Source organism: Cebus imitator, unplaced genomic scaffold (genome assembly GCF_001604975.1).
Source record: "Cebus imitator isolate Cc_AM_T3 unplaced genomic scaffold, Cebus_imitator-1.0 Scaffold567, whole genome shotgun sequence".
Classification (NCBI taxonomy): domain Eukaryota; kingdom Metazoa; phylum Chordata; class Mammalia; order Primates; family Cebidae; genus Cebus; species Cebus imitator.
The window spans coordinates 995,946-1,017,420 of NW_016107882.1; the positions used below are offsets into that span (position 1 = coordinate 995,946).

General features: G+C 54.0%; 1 protein-coding gene across 3 annotated transcripts in view; it reads left to right on the top strand.

Moving 5' to 3' along the window:
• BRD9 (bromodomain containing 9) overlaps positions 1–21,221 on the top strand; it is a 29,419-nt gene extending 8,198 nt beyond the window's left edge. For all 3 annotated transcript variants that reach the window (XM_037734024.1, XM_017515962.2, XM_037734025.1), the window contains 9 exons: positions 176–308; positions 3,404–3,479; positions 4,902–4,997; positions 6,357–6,489; positions 8,954–9,065; positions 13,069–13,107; positions 14,292–14,394; positions 19,979–20,146; positions 20,963–21,221. In XM_037734024.1, the coding sequence (XP_037589952.1) occupies positions 176–308; positions 3,404–3,479; positions 4,902–4,997; positions 6,357–6,489; positions 8,954–9,065; positions 13,069–13,107; positions 14,292–14,394; positions 19,979–20,146; positions 20,963–21,063 (961 nt within the window). In that variant the 3' untranslated portion in view covers positions 21,064–21,221. The remainder of the gene's footprint in view (positions 1–175; positions 309–3,403; positions 3,480–4,901; positions 4,998–6,356; positions 6,490–8,953; positions 9,066–13,068; positions 13,108–14,291; positions 14,395–19,978; positions 20,147–20,962) is intronic.
• Positions 21,222–21,475: the final 254 nt, after the last annotated feature.

A 21,475-nucleotide genomic window follows, 5' to 3' on the forward strand; every position in this document is an offset into this window, starting at 1 on the left:
TGGGTAGAGGCTGGGTTAGGTGCTGGCGTGTGGGGAGCAGGTGTGCGGTGGGGACTCTGCCTGCCCTGTGTCCGAGGGCAGAGTGGGTAGAGGCTAGGTTAGGTGCTGGCGTGTGGGGAGCAGGTGTGCAATGGGGACGCTGCCTCCAGGTGACTTGGTTGTTCCCCCCTCACAGCTGTATGTTTGAGCCGGAAGGGAACGCCTGCAGCCTGACAGACAGCACTGCAGAGGAGCACGTGCTGGCGCTGGTGGAGCACGCGGCTGACGAGGCTCGGGACAGGATCAACCGCTTCCTCCCAGGCGGCAAGGTAGTGCTCCGTGGCCCCGGCAAGAGGGTGCCACTCAGCCCCAGACACTCTGTGGCATCTCGTCGGGGACAGTGCCGTGTGATCTAGCACAGCCACTGGCATCAGGAGGTCACTGTGGGGCCCTGACGGGGGATCCAGGTCAGACACGCAGAAGGCTCATGGTCCCTCACTCAGGGGCCGGGTGTTTCTGGCAGGGCCGTCGCACGCATGCATCTCGCACAGTGGAGGCCAGGTGGTCACTGGCCCGTTTCCCGGATGCACGCCCTGCTACAGGGTAACCCCTTCCCTTGGAGCGAGTGTTGACTTCCGTGTTTCTGTAACTGAGTGTTGACCGAGGCACCGCCTTTGTTATTCCAGCGGGGGCTGGAGTTGGACCCGACAGATGGTCCACGATAGACCACCTCCTGTGTTCACGTGGCTGCCACAGATGGCCTGTGTGGTGGTGAGGCCCACTCAGCTGACTGCGCTCTCCTTTCTGGCCAATGTTTTAGACCCAGTGCATGCAATGGAAACAGCACAGGCTGTCTGCAGCCTCAGACTTCCTAGTAGCCCTGGTAACAGAAGTGGAGTGATGCAGGTGACATTAATTCTAGCAGGTTTTAGTTACTTCTGGGTCCAACATTTCATCTCAACATGTAGTCTGTAGAAAATGTTAATTTGAACTTTACATTTTTTTTCACAGTTTTCAAAATGCACGTAGGATGAGATGTAGAAAACACTGAAGTGGCATTTCAGATGCGTCTGCTTCTGTTTGCCTCCACCTGCTGGGAAGTTGTGGTGGTCTCTGTGGCTTGCGTGTTGGGAAGTTGTGGTCTGCGTGACTTGCGTGTTGGGAAGTTGTGGTCTGCGTGGTTTGTGTGTTGGGAAGTTCTGGTCTGTGTGGCTTGTGTGTTGGGGAGTTGTGGTCTGCGTGGCTTATGTGGTTGGAGAGTTGTGGTCTGTATGGCTTGTGTGTTAGAGGGTGTGGTGTGTGGCTTGCGTGTTAGAGGGTGTGGGCTGTGTGGCTTGCATGCCTGGAAGTTGTGGTCTGCATGGCTTGTATGTTGGGAGGTTGTGGTCTGCATGGCTTGTGTGTTGGGAGGGTGTAGTCTGCATGGCTTTTGTGTTGGATGGTTGTGGTCTGTGTGGCTTGTGTGTTGGGAAATTGTGGTCTATGTGACTTACATGTTGGGAAGTTGTGGTCTCTGTGGCTTGTGTGTTGGGAGGGTGTTGTTTGTGTGGCTTGTGTGTTGGGAGGGTGTAGTCTCTGGCTTGTGTGTTGGGAGAGTATGGTCTGCGTGGCTTGTGTGTTGGAGGGCGTGGTCTGTGTGGCATGTGTTGGGAGGTTGTGGTCTGCGTAGCTTGTGTGTTGGATGGGTGTGGACTGCCTGGCTTGCATATTGGGGTGTTGTGGTCTATGTGGCTTATGTGTTGGGAGGGTGTGGTCCTTGTGGCTTGTGTGTTGGAGGGTGTGGTCTGAATGTCTTGTGTGCTAGGGGGATGTGGTCTGTGTGGCTTGCATGCTGGGAAGTCGTAGTCTGTGTGCCTTGCATGTTGGCAGGGTGTGGTCTGCATGGCTTGTGTGTTGGAAGGGTGTGGTACTCATGACTTGTGTTTTGGGAGTTTATGTGGCTTGCATGTTGGGAGGGTGTGGTCTGTGTTGCTTGTGTGTTGAGGAAATTGGTCTGCATGGCTTGTGTTGGGGAAATTGTGGTCTGCGTGGCTTGTGTGTTGGGGAAATTGTGGTCTGCATGACTTGCATGTTGGGAAGTTGTGGTCTGTGGCTTGTGTGTTGGGAAGTTGTGGTCTGTGTGGCTTGTGTGTTGGGGGTTGTGGTCAGCGTGGCTTGTGTGTTGGAAGAGTGTGGTCTGTGTGGGTTGTGTGTTGGGAAGTTGCATGGCTTGTGTGTTGGGAGGGTGTGTTCTGCGTGGCCTGCGTGTTGGGAAGTTGTCTGCGTGGCCTGCGTGTTGGGAAGTTGTCTGCGTGGCCTGTGTGTTGGGAAGTTGTCTGCGTGGCCTGCGTGTTGGGAAGTTGTCTGCGTGGCCTGCGTGTTGGGAAGGTATGGTCTGCACGGCTTGTGTGTTGGGGAAATTGTGGTCTGCGTGGCTTGCACTGTAGTTCTGTTGGATGGCCTTGCTCTGCACACTGTGCCTCATCCTTGGAATTGTCACATTCTCCAAGGAGCCCTGGTTTCTTTATTAGAGAACCTTGTTTAGAAGCCAAGACCCAGGCATTGGGAAGCCCTCTCAGCATATAGACCTGGGAGATGCCTGTGTGTGTTCTGCACCACATACATGGACACTATGTGTAGAAAGAATCAGTTGACACCTGTGTTTACTGTGTTGAAAACCGTGTTTTTACAGAGAAACTTCCAGTTCCATCTGCACCGTGGGTCCACCCCACTACTTCCCTTTCGGTTTTGTACCTGCACCGTGAGGACCTGACTCACTTGCCCTTAATCTGTGTATCAAATCCGTGCCCCATTGTACCTGATCTTCTGCCTTTACCCCAATGCCCTGGCCATCCTGTCTGGGCTCTGATACTTTGCATGGGTTGGGGGGCTGCCCCCACACAAACGTGCTGCTCCTCCCCTCGGGCTGGGTGGCTGCTCTGACCGCAGTGTGGATATCACCCCTGCACTGGAGCCCAGCCATGCCCGCACGGCAGCCCTCCTCCCCCTGACCCCTACACTGCACACACCACTGCCTCCTCATCCTGGGTCCTCCCGATGGTGGGTTTTTAAATGGGAACCAGTTCACACATGCCTGAGAGCTAGAGCTGCCCGCTGTCAGGATGGTGCCATGCTAACCTGACCTTTACATTTTCTTCAGGCTCACAAGCAATTTTAAATGTTTGTTCTGGGTAAAGGTTTGTGTTTCAGTGGTGCCCCTTTCAGCAGGGCCACAGGGAGCCTAAGAGGTTCTTGTGACACCAGGGTGCACTCTGCTGTTGCCAGGGAGTCTTACATTCCTGGCGGTGCCATGCGGGGGCCTCTGGCATTTGTTCTTGGACAAAGTTGGTTTTACCCCCATGAAGTCCTCCTCGTTGGCCTTCATTTCGTTTGTGCTGCGCTGCCCCTCGGCGGGGACAGACGCTCAGGCCGTGCTTCCTTCCAGATGGGCTATCTGAAGAGGAACGGGGATGGCAGCCTGCTCTACAGCGTGGTCAACACGGCCGAACCGGATGCTGATGGTGGGTGCCCGCTCGCGGCTGGCTTTCTGCTCTCTGTACGCTGCTTTTCGGGTCTCCATTCATGTTCTGTGATGAAAAGAGCGTGTTGTCTGTTTAGAGCCCGAGCCATTGGCTGGAGGAAGCACGAGAGGCTGCGCAGCTTCCTGTCCCTGCATGCTCTGGTGTGACACGCGTGCTGAGGGGAGGCGGAGGAGGCTGTGCCATGGGCGGGGGTGCCAGGTGGACCCTCTCCTCAGGGCTCCTTGGGAGCAGCGGGACTTGGGCACGTTCCTGAAAAGCAGCCGAAAGCCCTTAAGGCTGAACCTCCCTAGCATCGGGAATGGCTCCCAAGTTCAGTCTTCAGCAAATACCAGAGTGCGGACCCACCCTGCTCCTTGAGCCTGGAAAGTGGCCTTAGAAGAAAAGGCTTGTTTGGTGATCACGTCAAGGAAGATGGTGAAGGCGGCCGGCACCCTAGGCCTGTCCGGCCTGTCGTGGGCGCCTTCATGGCCTGGGAGTCACTAAGAGGCTCGTCCTTGGAATAAAAGTGTGACTCGCTCGGCTTTGAAGCACACTCGCAGGCACATGGGACCATGCTGTCTGGCAAGAGCTGCCTTTCCATCTTCCACTTTCCTCGCTCCCACTGCATGCCTGCCAGCGGGTGAAGCTAACGTGGTCTTTCACCCAGCTGCAGCGTGCCGGCCTGGTTTCCCCAGTGTGTGAAGAATGTAAGCTAGCGGACCTATTTAGTCCTCGGCTGATTTTCCTTAAAGGGGCAGACTGCTGGTCCATATTTAGCTTAAGAAGGAGTATCGAGACTGAGGTGCCGGTTGGGACCCGAGGAACTCCTGCTCTGACCCCGTGAGTGGCATGTGGATGGTGATTCAGCACAGGGGATGCCTGTCAGATTCATGCATTCCGGGTGCACGAGCCACGGCTTCACTGTCAGAGCACGGAGGACCAGATTTCTTCTTGGAGGTGTTGAGTGATCCGTTTGAGAACGTTCACAGTATTGCTGGTGTGGTGGCCAAAGATGTGGTATTTTTTATTGTGTTGATTTTGGGGTGATAAGTGAAATTGCAGTGCAGTTAGTTTTGAGAATGGTGGTTGGTGTTGCAGATTCATTTTCAGGAGATCAGTATAAAATCCCCCACCCCCCACAGTCAGATCCACTGTGATACCGAGAAAGGGCTCCCGGCGCTGCATGGGGCGCGTGTGGGGTCATGCCTTCTGCTCACAGCGCTGCACTGGGGCTCCCGGTGCTGCATGGGGCGCGTGTGGGGTCATGCCTTCTGCTCACAATGCTGCACTGGGGCTCCCGGTGCTGCATGGGGCGCGTGTGGGGTCATGCCTTCTGCTCACAGCGCTGCACTGGGACTCCTAGCGCTGCACTGGGATGCACGGGTCATGCTGCTGCTCATGTCTGCCCTGTCCATGTTGCAGAGGAGGAGACCCACCCAGTGGACTTGAGCTCGCTGTCCAGTAAGCTGCTCCCAGGCTTCACCACGCTGGGCTTCAAAGACGAAAGAAGAAACAAAGGTAAATGCATGGTCCCATCCCAGGAGCTGGCTGGCCGGGGAAGGTGGGAGGGGTTTAGTGGCGGGAAGGCAAATGCTGCCGATTCCTGCTTCAGGGTTTCCTTGTGTGCGTTTGTGCCTCTATCTGGATTCGTATTTTCACGTGGATGAGACTGAGATCAGTCACAGTGACGGGAGTAAAGCTTGTGTTGGATGAGTTTGCTGTGAAACGCACAGTGAGCACCTTGGTTGCTGTCACTGGACTTCACCTTGGTCAGTGTTTTGCTGTCCTTGTGTTTGTGTCCCTGTCGCGTTTATAAAACATCCTTTTGGGAGTCTCTGTGGCCTCTGGTCCCTGGCTCTGGCCGGCCTGTGTGTTGCTCTGTCCGTCTGCACTGCTGCCCCCTGGCTGCGCTGCTGCTGGGACCTCCTGCACGGCCCCGCCTTCCGCTTCTCCACCTCTGCTGGGTCCCTCCCATGCAGACATCTGCAGGGTCACTGCTCCCGCCTCTGCCTCAGCCACTCACACCATCTGCTAATAGGACAGCTCACTCTCCCTCCAAACCATGGCCTTGGCTCGAGAGCACCCTTCTTTCTGGAATGTGCTTTCCTCCAGCTCCAGGGGTTGGAAAGCTGCCTGGTCAGGGTCTCCTGTTGAAGGACGCCTTCCACAGGGAAGGGTCCTCTTGCCTTCGTCAGCCCCACGTCTCTCTTTCTCTTGGGCCTGTCATGGCTGTTGATAGTTTTCTCGTGTTGACAGACGCCTTGTTGTCACTCTCTAACACAGTTCTCAGCCACAACAGTTCTGTCCCTGGGGACGTTTGGCAATGTCCAGATGTGTTGATGGTCCCATTGGGGTGGGGGTGCTGTTGGCATCCGGTGAGGAGAGGCCGGGGGTGCTGCTCCACGCCCTGTGGGACACCGCGTGGCACACCTGGCCCATGGTGTCGTCTTGTGGAGGTCGAGAAGCCCTGTGCTAGCACGGACTGTCTGATTGACTCTTGTGTCCCTGGAGCGAGAGCTGGCCCTGGGTGGCTTGGGCACTGCAGTGCGCGTGGGTTGGGATGCTGGGCGCTGCTGGACAGTGCTCTCTGCCCGAGTCCCCGCGAAGCTCTTTTGCTTGTAGAGCTCACCCCTTTGCAGAAAGCTCATTTCTCTGCAGTCTTTGGCCTGCAACAGTAAAACAAGGGGTGGTGAATTACACGCCTGCTGATTACACATGGAAAACTTAGACACGGGAGCGAGAAATTTGTGGAGAGCAAGAGTGGTGGGACTGCGGTGGTGGCTGCCAGCCAGGCGGTCCTCAGCTGGAGACGTGGTGGGGCCTGCGCTCCAAGTCCTTCAGCGAGCCCAGTGATGCTCTTTCTCCTCTTCTTCCCAGTTACGTTTCTCTCCAGTGCCACGACTGCACTTTCAATGCAGAACAATTCAGTGTTTGGCGACTTGAAGTCGGACGAGATGGAGCTGCTGTACTCAGCCTACGGAGATGAGACAGGCGTGCAGTGTGCGCTGAGGTCAGTGTTGGCCCCGGGGAGCCTGCGCCTGCTGTGCAGTGTGAGCCGCGTCCTGGTGTGGGGCCCGGAGCGTGGGGCCCCGCGTGTGTGCCACCTGCAGCCGTCCAGGTGGCAGACGGGTCTTCCTGCTGCTTTCAGTCTTCACCCTGGTCTGCCACAGGCCAGTCCTGAAATTTGGGTAACTCAGAGTTGCAGGAAAGCCGTGATCAGGTGAAGCTTGTGAAGGGGTGGGGGCGTGTTCAGCCCACTGCATCGTATTGAATTGTGTTTCTTAAGTGGCCATACTAGCCCACGCTGCCATGACAAAGCGACACAGACCGGGGTCCTAGTCCTGGAGGCTGGCGTCTGTGGTGAAGGTGTGTGCAGAGCTGGTTCCTCCCCAGCCCTCGCTCCTGGGCCTGCAGGTGCCAACCGCTGTGCCTTCCCGGGCTCGTCCTATGCGTGTCTGTGTCCCCACCTCTCTTGGAGAACTGACCGTTCTACAAGGACACTGATCATATTGGATCAGGGCCACCCGAAATGACCTCAGGTCACTGCAGCTACTTGTAAAGGCTCTAGCTCCAAGTGCAGTCACATTCAGAGGCACTGGGGTCAGAATTTCAGCTTAGGAACTTCGAGCGGGAGACATAGTTCAGGCCATGGCAGGCTAAAGTATAATCCTGAAATCACAAATGGAGTGGTCTGCCTTTCCATGGAACTTTGTTGCGTGTTTCTTGGTTTCTGTGGCAAAAGAAAAGTGGGTCACTCCTATAAAATTTTAGCAGTGTTTTATGGGGAAAGTAAGTTAATTTTGCTAGCCTCTAAGAAATGCAATCTTGAGATGTCAGGTCTTCATTTTATTCCAACAAGAATGCAGAATATATTTGAAAAATAAACAAGAATTCAGTTAGTGCTTAATAAAATGAGTGAATACCTGACCCCGATTTTTGTGGTAAAAAAGGAAATAAATGTGGAAAATGAAGAGGAAATTTTGGTAGGAGATGATAGAGTCATAACTCGGAAATTAAAGAGTTGGTCACCCCCGCTTGCCAGCCCCCACCTCACCCCTGCTGTGGGGCCTCTGGCCAGCATGGGCCAAGGCCACAGCTACCCTGGCACCACCTGTCCACGATTCGTGGCTCCTCCAGGACATCAGTCACCCGTTGTCCATGTGGCTGTCATCAGCGGACTGTGTGTATCCCCTGCCTCCCCCAACTGTCAGCTCCTAGAATGCGTAAGGTTCCATGTTGCCATGAAGCAAAGATCTTACTGACCCCGCCTACCTCGCAGCAGCGGGGACAACACTAAGAAGCATGTCTTCTAGGGCCTGGCGTGGGTCTGCATGGTAGCACATCCCTGGGGCCTGGCGTGGGCCGTGTGGTAGCACATCCCCTAGGGCCTGGCGTGGGCCCATGTGGTAGCACATCCCTTAGGGCCTGGCGTGGGCCTGCGTGGTAGCACATCCCTGGGGCCTGGCGTGGGCCCATGTGGTAGCACATTGCATGTCCCCTGGGGCCTGGCGCGGGCCCACGTGGCAGCACATCCCTGGGGCCTGGCGTGGGCCCACGTGGTAGCACATTGCATGTCCCCTGGGGCCTGGCGTGGGCCTATGTGGTAGCACATCTCTAGGGCCTGGCATGGGCCCGTGTGGTAGCACATCTGCTGGGGCCTGGTGTGGGCCCGTGTGGTAACACATCTCTTGGGCCCACATGTTTGCATGTCTCCTGGGGCCTGGCATGGGCCTGTGTGGTCCCACACCAGCCTCGGCGCACAGGCACCCAGATCCTCTGCCCCTGAGTGCTTTTCTGTGCACACTGTAACTGCAGAACTTGGCCTCTTCCAGGCTGTGGGCATTTTAACCAAGACGTGGAGTCTCCTCAGTGCCTCCTGGGACCGTGGTTGAGCTTCTGAGGAGCTTTTCTGAGGCCCTTGCTTGGTGCTTTGATTCTAAGACTATGCATTTTTGTTCCTGGCCTATTTTTTAAATTGTATTATATTTTAGTTTTTTAAGCTATTTCATTTATATGGCCAAGAATCAGGGTGATACCCAAAGGAGCACCCTGGAAGTCTTGCCCTGCCCCTGCCCCTTCCACCTCTTCCTCGCCAGCAGGCGCTGCCCACCACTGTGCTTCCATCCACACCCACTTATGTTTCTAAACACATAGAAGATCGGGCTGCCTTGTTACAGATGATGGCACCGTAGCTCGTGTGTTCCTAGGCTGTGCGCATGCGCATTCATAGTGTTCTTCCCTCCCACCCAGAGATCTTTTCAACCTTTTTGGGTCATGGACCACTTTGAAAATCTCATGGACACTGTCAGTCACTCCACTAGAAATACCCACTCTGGGAGCATCATGGGACCGTCTGAGGAGCTGGGCTGGCACAGCCAGTGGTGATCAGGGCCGCTGGGAGGACCAGGCAACACATGCTTGGCATGGAGCACACAGCATGCCTTTCAGTACGCCTTCTCCCGTGGCCCCTCCAGCCTGCAGGAGTTTGTGAAGGATGCTGGAAGCTACAGCAAGAAAGTGGTGGACGACCTCCTAGACCAGATCACAGGTGGAGACCACTCCAGGACGCTCTTCCAGCTGAAGCAGGTGGGCTGCGCTTGCGCCGGGTGGGTAAGTGCCCTTGGGGTGGTCCTGATGGGAAGAGCCTGCAGCCTGACCAGGCTCTCGGGGACGAGAAGCTGTCACAGGGACTCTGCTGCCGGCTGCTCGTCAGCATCTGTGTGCTGCTCTGCACAGCAGCGTCCTTCAGAGACCATCCCTGTGCTCCCCGTCCCGCCGTACGTCATAACTCTTCCCAGACGCCTTTCATCTGCTAACACGTTCCTTCATCCCGAAGCATTTTAAAGATAGTTCCTGTAGTACAGATCTACTGACAGTGAGCTCTCAGCATTTGTCTGTCTAAAAGTCTTTATTTCATCTTCATTTTTGAAATTCACTTTCCCTGGGTATGGAATTTGAGATGACCTTTTTTCCTCTACTGTAAAATAAGTTTGACTTGCATCGTTTCTATAAAACAGTGTCAAGTCATTTTCATCTCTGGTTTCCACATGTGACGTGTCTTTTTGGCAAACTGCAGCCCATAGGCCAGATCTGCCCTGCAGTCTGCTCTTGTACAGACCACAAGCCAAGAATGCCTTTTACATCTGTAAAAGGTTGTTTAACGGAAAGGAAGAAGAAGATGCTGCCGGCAGTGTGCGGCTCGCAGGGCCTCGGGCGGTCACCCCCGGCGCTTGGCAGGCTGGGCTGGGGCGGTCACCCCCGGGCGCTTGGCAGGCTGGGCTGGGGCGGTCACCCCCGGACGCTTGGCAGGCTGGGCTGCTGGCCGGTGCTCTGGCAAGTTTTGAACTTTATTTATCAGTGATTTTCAGCATTGTATTTTTCAGGTGCCTTGGTGGGCTTTTCTTTGTGTCTGTTGTGCTTAGCATTTGTTGTTTCTTGGATCTGTTTGTCTGTGGTTTCCATCATATTTGGAAGGTTTTAAGCCATTACTCAAATGCCATTTTCCGCCCTTGCCTCTTCCTCTTCCTGCTGGACTGTGGCGGCTGACGACGGCTGGTTTTATCTCACGTGGCTCTGACGCTTTGTGCTGCACATGGCAGGTGCGGACTAGTTTAGTTTCTGATGCTGTGGCTTTCAGTTCACTGACCTGTTCCCTGGGGGCACACCTGAACCTATTGTCCCAGTACAGTTTTCACTGGTGGCCCTGCCCCGTGCTGCTCGTCGCTGGGGCTCCATTTGCTTCTGTGCATCTTCTCTTCCCTCATATTAGTTTATGTTTTCCCTTAAATCCTCAAGCCATGTTTGTCGTACTTACTGCAGCTGCCTTCAGAGTCCTCAGGCACTGACTCTGTCGCCTCTACCGTTTCCTGTCTTGTTTCTGTTTGCTGCTTCACTGCACTTGGAGCCTGGGGTGTTGTGCATGCGCCTGGCGGAATGTGAAGAGTAATTTTATTGCGGCAGCTAGAATTGAAGAGCTGGGTACAGTGGCATGCACCTGTCATCCCAGCTCCTCGGGAGCCTGAGGTGGGAAGATCACTGGAGGCTGGGAGGTTGAGGCTGCAGTGAGCTGGGGTTGCACCCTGCACTCCAGCCTAGGCAATAGTGCAAGGCCCTGTCTCAAAAAAAAAAAAAAAACAACAAAGAAAACATTTAGAATGAGATGTGTGCTCACTTCATGTCTGCTGGGCAAGACTGATCAGGGTTCTGCTCTCTTTCAGAGAGTATCATTTTGGCACTTGTTACCTGTGGATCACCTGATCTTAGCAGGCTTATCTGGGGCGGGTCCGGGGCAGCCTTATTCTAGGGTTGGCGTGGCCTTGCTAAGGAGCGTCCCTCCTGGGAGCTCTTGGCCCCAACTCTTCCGCGCAGTTTCTGCTGTGGGTGGAGTTCAGATGAGCCTCTGTCCTGCCCAAGCTCTGAGGACGTTTGGCTCATGGCTCCCAGGAGTAGTCAGTCTGTTGACTTCACAGTTTCATCTGTGCTTGTGACACAGGAACTGGGTCCACTTGCCTGGTGTAGTAAACCCAGGCCCCCACGCTGAGGTTTGTCGTGGTAGAAAAGAAAACTTGTATTTGCAGAGCGCCAAGCAAGGAGGGCCAGGAAGCTCGTGTGTAAATCCTGGCCTCCCCCACTGGCTACGGGCGAGGTTTTTAAAGCGGGGTAGAGCTCCAGAAAGCAGAACCGAAAGGCAGAATTGTGCGTCAGTACACGGAGGTTATGCGTAGGTTTGGCCCATAAGGTGGCATGTCTCCAGGCAGGGCCTTACGGGTTATAGGTGGATTCAAAGGTTTGCTGATTTGCAGTCGGTTAAGAAGGAGAAGCTTTGTTTAAAAATTTGGGGTGACAAGGAAAGAATGTTAGCTTAGACTTGTGAGTGTGGCTCCCTCCAGGCCCCTCAGGAAGAAATTCAGAACAAAGAATGGGGTCAGGGTTCAGTCTTCAGTTTCTCCTTATCTGAGGCCTGCATGCCAGCAGATTGGTTTGGTGGGGGTCCTAGGTGGAGGGTCCAGGTTTCTGAAAGATAACTCAGGGATATGCATTCAGACGTTATCTTTACTTACTTTTTTTGGCGGGGGACAGAATCTCACTTTGTCGTCCAGGCTGGAGTGCAGTGGCGTGATCTTGGCTCACTGCAACCTCTGCCTACTATGTTCAAGCGCTTTTCCTGCCTCGGCCTCCCAAGTAGCTGGGACTACAGGCCTGCACCACCTCACCCAGCTAATTTTTGTATTTTTAGTAGAGACAAGGTCTCATCATTTTGGCCAGGCTGGTCTCGAACCCCTGACCTCAAATGATCCGCCCGTCTCGGCCTCCCAGAGTGCTGGGATGTTGTCTTTACTTTCTGTCCCTAGAAACATCTGACTCCGGCTTCCTTGGCTATTGTTTTAGGATACTGTTACCTTCTTACTTATCAATTTGCTGATTTACTTTTCTGGGTTAGCTAGGTACCTGGAATGTCCCTTGAAGGAACTCAAGATTTTCTTTGATTTCCATGCTTGGAGGTCCCGGAGGCCCCTGGAGAGAGGGTCCCTACACTGCCTCACTTGCACAGATGAGGTTGCAACCAGGTGGGATCCCCCACGCAGATTTCTGCAGCTCTGAGGAGCAGCCCCCTCCGCAGAACCTGCCCGACCAGCCTGTGGTTCTAACTCTGAGCTCTGTCACCCTCCTGTGTCATGGCCTGTGGGTTCCCTCCAGGCAGGAAGCCAGCTCCTCCACATGGTGTTAGAAGCAGCATTGTTGTGTGGGAGGGAAAGTGACCCCCTTCACAGCCTGGAAATGGGATTGCTCCGTGGGTTTCCACTCCGGGTTCTGGTTGAGTTCCTTCCAGGAGAGTGAACTTGGATACAGAGTTGAGCGACCGCAGGCGCACCCCTGCAGCTCTAATGTGGACAGAAGGCTTGTATGTGGAAACACGCGAACGTAATGGCAGTGTTCATTTTCTAATTCAAAACTTGTGAAAATCAGTGAATCTGAGAAACATTATTTTGAGCAAAGATCACAGATGATAAGAGTGCTTTTGAGGCACATACTCGGCATTTCTAAGGCAGGGCCCCACTGGAGCACAGGACGGGGGTGCCCTGGAGGCTGACGGCCGTGGCAGGGAGCGAATTACCAGGAGGCGTCTGCCTCTGTGCTCCTGCGCACACCTGCCCTGCAGGACTCCAGCTGGTCTCAGGCACCTGGTCATATTCCAGGGGGAACCCACTGGGCCCTTTGTATCCTCAGCTGCCCGTAGGACCTAAGCACATCGGTTTTCTTTTGTTTTAAACCACCCAAGGCTGCCGAAGCTGCATCAGCGTCCTCTCTCTGTCCTCTCCGTCTCACCCCGTGGAGCGTTCTCCCGGCACACACTGCTGGTGTGAGGACTGGGCTGGCTCACACAGTCCTGGTGTGAGGAGTGGGCTGGCTGCTGGTGATGAAGAAGGCTTGCAGGACCCCTAGCCTGAATCCATTAAGATGGTGTGACTGAGGAGCAGAATTCACAGAAGCGTACAAGCCATTTTTATGTGTGTGTAATGTCAGTGAATTTTCCTTTTATATAAAATCGCTCTGGAAAAACTAGTTTCTGTCCTAATTTACTTTGCAGAGAAGAAATGTTCCCATGAAACCTCCAGATGAAGCCAAGGTGAGTTTTGAACATGGAAGTGCCAGCCTAACGTTAGGATTCTTGTTGGGAAGGTCGTGTCCGGCCTTTGAGGTGGAAGAGACTGTGTATTGCGGTTGGGAAACGGGGTCTGTTTCTGGCCGATGAGATTAACTAGTAGTGTTCCCCTGCACTGCCTTTTCATGACTTGGGGTGAGTGGTGTGAAGCCACAGGACCTTCTTCCAAATCCAGAAGTGGTAGTTTAAGAGCAATTGGCCCCAGGTGCTGTCCTTGCGGGACATCCTAGCAGGGGGTGGGCAGGAGGGGCCTGCGTGGGACCTGCTTGGTGAGTAGCAGGTGCTGTCCCCAGCACAGTGGGCTGTGGGGTCGGTGTTGGCAGGGCAGTGCTGTGAGCTCAGACCGCTGCACCTGCCCATTGGCAAGCGTGTGTCTCCATCCATCGGCAGGATGAGGAGGATGGGCTTTGGTCTACCATCCCTGGGAACTTGGAGAGATCCCTTAACATCTGTGTGAGGGCAGAGGCCGGGCTGCAGGGAGCTGATGAGAGTGCGCCTTAGGGTGCTGTAGTCAGGCCTTCAGGACACCCCTCCTGGGAAAGGAAAGGGAAAGTGGTGTGCTCTGTGAGGTCCCTGAAAAATAGCTGTAGACCCTTAAATTTCATATATCTTCTTGCTTCATAATGTCCCTCCCCAATTTCTTTAACCCCAAGACATTAGCAGAGGATTATTGTTTGCATTGTTGGTGTGAGTGGAGTTTTCAGTTAGTAGAGGGTGATTGTTTACATTGCTGGTCTGCGTGGAGTTTTCGGTTAGCAGAGGATCATCATTTGCATCGTTGGTGTGAGTGGAGTTTTCGGTCAGCAGAGGATCATCGTTTGCATTGTCTGAGTGGAGTTTTTGGTTAGCAGAGGATCATCGTTTGCATTGTTGGTGTGAGTGGAGTTTTCATTTAGCAGAGGATCATCGTTTGCATTGTTGGCCTGAGTAAGATTTGCTTTGACAGAGATTTGCACATCAATTCATGAGCTCAAACCTGATAGCTCCTTGAAGCGCAGCCTCAGTGAACAGGGCTAGGTCTTGTCACTTACTGAGGGGTGGACCCATATTTAGCAAATAAGTAGAGTGATTTCAAAGTGAGGATTAAGTAGCATTTCATTTTTTGTTTGAAGTTTCATTCGGGCTTGATACATGTCTGTCTGCCACAGGTTGGGGACGCCCTCGGAGACAGTGGTGGCTCTGTTCTGGATTTCATGTCGATGAAGTCGTATCCTGACGTGTCTCTGGACATCTCCGTGCTCAGCTCTCTGGGTGAGTGGTACCAGGTGATAGCGCTTTCCCGCAGGGCCCAGAGATGGGCCCAGAATAAAACACTTGGTCTCCACCTCCTCTCCCTTCCGGACTAGACAGGCATGCAAGGAAACTCTTCTGTTAGTATTTGGTCTTTGTCCCTGATTTTTGGTCCATAGCTCCTAAACCCCTGGAATCTCCTGAGTTAGGCATCTCTTTTAAGCTGATGAGAAGTCTTTTAAGCTGATGGGGTCTGGCTGATCCCCGGTAGCTGTAGACTTCATGAGTGTTGCCTTCTGCCTCCGTGAAATCCCAAAAGGTGGGGTTCCCTTGCGAGCTGCCTCAGTGCCAGATGCCTCGAGGCTCCGGGAAGAAGGCATCCGATTCCCACGGTTCCCTCCGCTTTGCCCCCACCTGGGGCTCACCTGTGCCCTAGGCTACGCTCCGCACAGTAAACGGGTAATGTGAGGCGAGCGTGCTGAGAAAAGAGTCAGACTGTGCAGAGTATTTAGAGAGGGTCATTCTGAGTCAAATATGAAGACTGGCTGTGACAGTCCAGGAGGTCCCAAGATCACTCGCCCAGAGGGCTGGGTTTGATTTCCTGTTTCAGGGAGACAGGGCATCCATCAGTACGTGTCAGGTGTTACGGTGGCTCATTGTGGAAAGGTAGGACAGCTTGAAGCGAGGAACTTCAGGTCACTGGTGGATTGAAAGATTTCCTGATTGGCATTTGGTTGAAAGGTTGAGCCCTGAGAGCTGAAGTCGTAGAGGAGTGTGTGCGGTTAAGATAAGGGGCTGTGGAAGCCAAGGCTCCTGTCACATCGATGAAGCCTTCAGGTTGCAGGCTTCGAAAAGAATGGAGCAGATGGTAAGTGTCGCTCATCAGCCCCTGAAAGGTACCAGATTCTTGGTTAAATCTCTCCTGGGTCAGGAAGAGACTTGGAAGGGGAAGGAGATTTCCTGAATGTACATTTTCCGCACAAGAGACAGCTTTGCAGCCATTTCAAAATATGTCAGAGAAATACACTTTGAGGTAAAACACTCGAGTTTCTTTCAGGGCTGCGTCTGTCGCGTGATGCTGTACTAGAGTTGGGTTGGAATGTGGTGTCTTGTTACCACAGAGTCTGCTTTGTCAGTATTGAGATCCCTGTTTAATGTTACTGCTGGTCAGCTGTGCCTGGGTTCCAAAATGGAGGGATAAAGAGGCAAGCCCAGTCCCGCTTCACGTCATGGCCTGAACCCGCTTTCCAGACTGAATTTGGAGTGCCCTTGGCCAAGAGTAGGAATCCGTTCGATCTGTGGGGCTTAGAATTTTAATCTTACGGATGTTGCCCTGACTTCTGTGAGTCACACTAGCAAGTTCATAGAACTCAAGTAAGGTATTGTGAGAACTCCATTTTATAGCTGGTCAGTCGGAAGCACAGACCCCAGCCTGGCATCGGGCGGTGTCGGGGGGGGGCACATTCCTGGAGACGGAGCCCTCCCCTGGGAGCTACACGGCAGCCTGTGCAGAGCCTCCCAGCTGTTCAGACCACCAACAGCGTCTGTGGTACCTGGAACCACGCATCCCCCTAGTTCCCGTGGTGACATTGCATCTGCCTCTGCTGGCTCTATTCTGGCACTTAGGGCCATGATTTATTGTAGGGGAAGGGCACCAACAGCAGCATGGGGACAAGAGTACAGATGACACCCAGGGAATCCAGCGTGAGACCCAGACCCCTCCCAGCATAGGGACATAGGATATGTTTAATTCTCAGGAGTGAGATGTGACAACACGTGTGAAATGCCCACCAGGGGAGCTCATCAGAGGGTTCATGCCCAGGATTACTGGGGTCTGATCACATAGGATACCCCCTTGCCAGGCAGGTACCAAAATCCAGACCCCAGAGGGAAAGTGAGCTTTAGCATAAACCACCCTGTTCCTGTAGCTGGAGCTGTGAATACTCCCTAGCACTGGGTGGCACCCCGGCTGCCAGCCTTGGCTGGCCTTGCCTTCCACGGGACCCTGGCCCCAGGCTACTGTGACAGCACTTTTCTGCACAGCAGCTGTTTTTCTTAGTGCTTCTGAGATCTTGTCCTTATTATTACTTTTCAGCAGCTTGGTGCTGATGTGCTGTGGTGTATTAGTCTGTCCTCACTCTGTTACAAAGCACCATCTGACATTGGTAATTGGTGAAGAAAAGAGGTTTAATTGACTCACAGTTCCTCAGGCTGTACAGGAGGCATGGCTGGGAGGCCTCAGGAAACTTACAATCATGGCAGAAGACGAAGGAAAAGCATGCATGTCTTCACATGGCGGAGCAGGAGACAGCACAGAGGGTGAAGTGCTTTTAAGCAACCAGATCTCACGAGAAGTCACTCACTGTCACAAGAACAGAGAACAGCAACGGGGAAAGCCAGCCCACGATCCTGTCACCTTCCACTGGGAGCCTCTCGCAACATCAGGAATTACAATTCAACAGGGGATTTGGGTGGGAATACAGGGCCAAATCATATCATTCTGCCCCGCCCCTTCCAAATCTCTTGTCTTTCTCACGTTTCAAAACACATGCCTTCCCAACAGTCCACCAAAGTCTTAACTCATTCCAACATTAACTCAAGTCCACAGTCCAAAGACTTATCTGAGACAAGGTAAGTTCCTTCTCCCTGTGAACCTGTAAAATTGAAACGAGTTAGTTAATTCCAAGATACAAATTGGTACAGGCATTGGGTAAGTAGACCCATCCCAAGAGGGAGAAATCAGCCAAAACAAAGGGGCTGGCAGGCCCTGTGCAAATCCGAAGCCCAGCAGGGTACTCATTACATCTTAAAGCTCCAAAATAATCTGTTTGATTCCTTGTCTCATATCCAGGCCACATTGATTCAAGGGATGGGCTCTCCACCCTTGTGGCTCTGCAGGGTACAGCCCCTGTGGCTGCTTTCCTGGGCTGGTGTTGAGTGCCTGCAGCTTTTCCAGATGTTTGGTCTAAGCTGTCAGACCTACCATTCTGGGTTCTGGAGGATGGTGGCCCTTTTCTCACAGCTCCACTAGGTAGTGTCCCAGTGGGGACTCTGTGTGTGGGCTGCAACCCCACATTTCCCCTCTGCACTGCCCTAGCAGAGGTTCTCCATGAGGGCCCCACTCCTGTAGCAGACTTCTGCCTGGACACCCTGGCTTTTATATAGATCCTCTGAAATCTAAGCAGAGGCTCCCAAACCTCACCTCTTGCTTTCTGTCACCTTGTGGAAGCTGCCAAGGCTTAGGGCTTGTACCCTCTGAAGCATTGGCCCAAGCTGTACCTTGGTCCCTTTTAGCCATGCTGGGACGCAGGGCACCATGTCCGAAGGCTGCACAGAGCAGCCGGTCCCTGGGCCTGGCACACAAAACCATTTTTCCCTCCTAGACCTGCAAGCCTGTGATGGGAGGGGCTGTGCAAGGTCTTTGAAATGCCCCTGAGGTATTTTCTCCATTGTCTTGGCTACTAACATTTGGTGCCCTCTTTACTTAACAAATGTCTGCAGCCTTCTTTAATTCCTTCCCAGAAAATGGGTTTTTCTCTTCTACCACATGGCTGCAAATTTTCCAGACTTTTGCACTCTGCTTCCCTTTTAAATGTAAGTTCCAGTTTCAGGTCATTGTTTTGTTTATGCAAGCGAGCATAGACTTTTAGAAGCAGCCGGGCCACCTCTTGAACATTTTGGTGCTTAGAAATTTCTTCTACCGGTTGCCCTAAATTCATCTCTCTCAAGTTCAAAGTTCTACAGATCTCTAGAGCATGGGCACAGTGCTGCCAGTCTCTGCTAAAGTGTAGCAAGAGTGACCTTTGCTTCAGTTCCCAATGAGTTCCTCATCTCCGAGACCACCTCAGCCTGGACCTCACTGTCCATATCACTGTCAGCATTAGAATCACAGCCATTCAGCAAGTCTCTAGGATGTTCCAAGCTTTCCGTCATCTTCCTGTCTTTAAGCTCTCCAGACTGTTCCAAGCTCTGCCTGTTACCTGGTTCCAAAACTGCTTCAGCGTTTTCAGGTATCTTCATAGCAATGCCCACATTTCAGCACAAATTTTTTGTGTTAGTCTGTTCTTGCACTGCTATAAAGAACTACCTGAGACTGGATAATTTATGAAGAAAAGCAGTATAATTGATTTTTCTCCTGAAAAGCAGTTCCACTGGCTATACAGGAGGCATGGCTGGGGAAGCCTCAGGAAACTTGCAGTCATGGTGGAAGGCGAAGGGGAAGCAGGATGCAGGGGGAGGGGTGCTGCCACATACTTGTAAACACCAGATCCCATGAAAACAGCAAGGAGGAAATTCAGCCTCTCACCAGGCTCCTCCCCCAACATTGAGAAATTAGACCTGAGATTTGGGTGGGGACCCTGAGCCAGACCATATTGCATCGATTGCTTTTCTTTAGGTTTGTTATCCTTGGGTTTTGTTCAGCCTTTCTAAGCCAAATGCTGTCCTGAGTGAGAGGCTCAACGCGGATGGGGGTTCCGCTCCTCCTGTGACCACAGCCTGCGCTCCTGCCCTCTGGGTGGGCCAGCGGGGTTGTATCCTGGACCAAAGGCAGACATTCCGGCTACGGTTTCTTCCGCATCACCAGCGCACCTGTTCTCTTGGACTCTGGTTCTGTGTGTGGCCCCTGCCCGCGTCCTGGTGATGTGTCTGTCGCCATGCCCTCTGGTGGGTGATCTGTGGCCGGCCCGCTCCATGGGGCCTTTGCTGTAGATGCTCGTTTCTATTCATGTCTGGAAACTCCGCTGGCTTCCCGTGTCGTCTTCCCTTCCTGCCTCACAGCCGGTGTCCTCCGCCTCGGAACACGTGAGAAGACTCACCGTGTCTTCTGATTCCCTCATCTCAGCTTTGATTCTCTCCTGGTTTGGGGCTGTGTCTTCCTGCCCCTTTGTGTGTTGATGCAGTGGGGCGGTGGGTTTGCTTACACACCTTTGAGACCTGGTGGCCTTTGTTCTGAGTCCGAGAAGTGACTCAGACTCTGTGGGACCTTCCGCAGGCATTGTCAGGATAAGCCCAGAGCCTCCCTGGCGGAGGGTAAAGCCGGGCCTCTGTCAGGCTGCACCTGTTCCAGGCTCGACTGGATGGCCTGGCTGGTGGGGCTTGGGTCACCACAGACCTGTGTGCAGGCTCTTGGCATGTCTGGCACACGGTCCAGGAGTGGGCCGGGAGCTCTCTAGGGAGCCCGTCCTTTCTGCCTCTCAGCTGGACGTGCTGGGTCCACTGTGACTGTGGCCTGGAGCCTGCTCTACGATGAGCTGGGTGGGTGCCAGGGTCTGCAGGCCTCTTGCACCCTCCATCCAGCTGTCTGGCCTCCCTGTGTTGAGGACAGGCTCATCCTGGGTTGTGGCCGGAGCCCCCACCAGAGTCTGTGTGGCATGACTGGGTCTGTGCGGTGCTGGGTCTTGCCTGATGCGTTGCTTAGCAGAGGACCCTGGGTGTCTGCTCACTGACGAGGGTCATGTCTGTCCTCTAGGCTTGTCCACTGGTCTGCCATGAGCTCGTCCCACTCTGCTTCCAGAGCAGTCGCTGTTCTGAGTGGAGAGGTCAGATCGGGACAGCCAGTGCGCTCCTGAGCTCAGCCGACGTGGTCCTTTCTGTGTTGACGCAGGGAAGGTGAAGAAAGAGCTGGACCCCGACGACAGCCACTTGAACTTGGATGAGACGACCAAGCTCCTTCAGGACCTACAGGAAGCCCAGGCAGAGCGTGGTGGCTCTCGGCCCTCATCCAACCTCAGCTCCCTGTCCAACGCCTCCGAGAGGGACCAGCACCACCTGGGTAAGACGCCCCCACCCACGCCGGGTCCCCAGAGACCCCAGCACAGTCTGTGTGGCGCGTAGACAAGGCAGTGGGCAGCCTTTGAGTTGCAGAAAGACTGGAGGCTGCGGAGGCCGCTGGGCTGTCGCAGAGTTCGGTTAGTTCTGTGACGGGCAGGCCGTGTCCGGTCCCAGCCTCAAGGTGCAGAGCAGGAGCTGGGTTGCTGGCTTGGCTGTCTGCTGGATGACAGGCTTTCTGCCAGATTCCGTCCTCGGCTCTGTTGACCCCTGTGGCGTCTGTGGACCGTGGTTCCAGTGTTCCCGCTGCAGGGGGAGAGTGGCTTCCTTGGCCATGTGTTCTCGAGCGGTTTTTTGGGGTTTTTTGTTCTCATGTATAAGCACTGAATCACTCTTTCAGCAGAGTGAATCTTTACAGTTTTTCAGCTACAGAGGTTTAGCTCCAACTGTCTGGAAAAGGACCAGTATTTTCAGTCCAATGAACCTCATGATCAGGGCGTTAACAGTGCACAGAGCAGACCCTGGAGGCCGTGGGTCAAAGTTAGAGGGCCCTGATATCCAGTATGCCTTCAGGGAGCTGCCCTGGAGTCTGGGCTGTGTCTGAGGGACCCCTGGCCGAGGGGCTTTCTCTCCGTCAGGAGCAGCCTCGGTGCTGTGTGCAGGGCGAGGGCCGGCCCCTTGCTCCAGCTCTCCACGCACAGCCCTCCCAGGGGGTGAGCAAGGTGCCCTGTGTCCTGGCAGAGGTCATGAGGCAGTCACTGGGCTCATGTGTGCTGTGGGTCTGTCCTGTGTGCTGAAATCCTGTGTTCTGAAATTGCAGGAAGCCCTTCTCACCTGAGTGTCGGGGAGCAGCCAGACGTAACCCACGACCCGTATGAGTTTCTTCAGTCTCCAGAGCCTGCAGCCTCTGCCAAGACCTAGCTCTGGGCCAGCTTCAGCTCTTTTTTTTTTTTTTTTTTNTTTTTTAGTTTTCATTTGCATGTGTGGAGTTTTTGTTGTTAGACAAGGACTTTTATCTCTTTGGCCTGCGGGAAGCAGCCCCGGGGAGATCATGGTCATGAATTGTCTGTGGCATCGTGTCAGCAGAGAGTCCCTGTCCACAGCCCCGTGAGCCCTGAGGAGTGGAGTCACATGTGAAGGGTATCCCTGCCCACAGCCCCGTGAACCCGTAGTCAGGCTGCAGAGAGTCCCTGTCCACAGCCCCGTGAACCCGTGGTCAGGCTGCAGAGAGTCCCTGTCCACAGCCCCGTGAACCCGTGGTCGGGCTGCAGAGTCCCTGTCCACAGCCCCGTGAACCCGTGGTCGGGCTGCAGAGAGTCCCTGCCCACAGCCC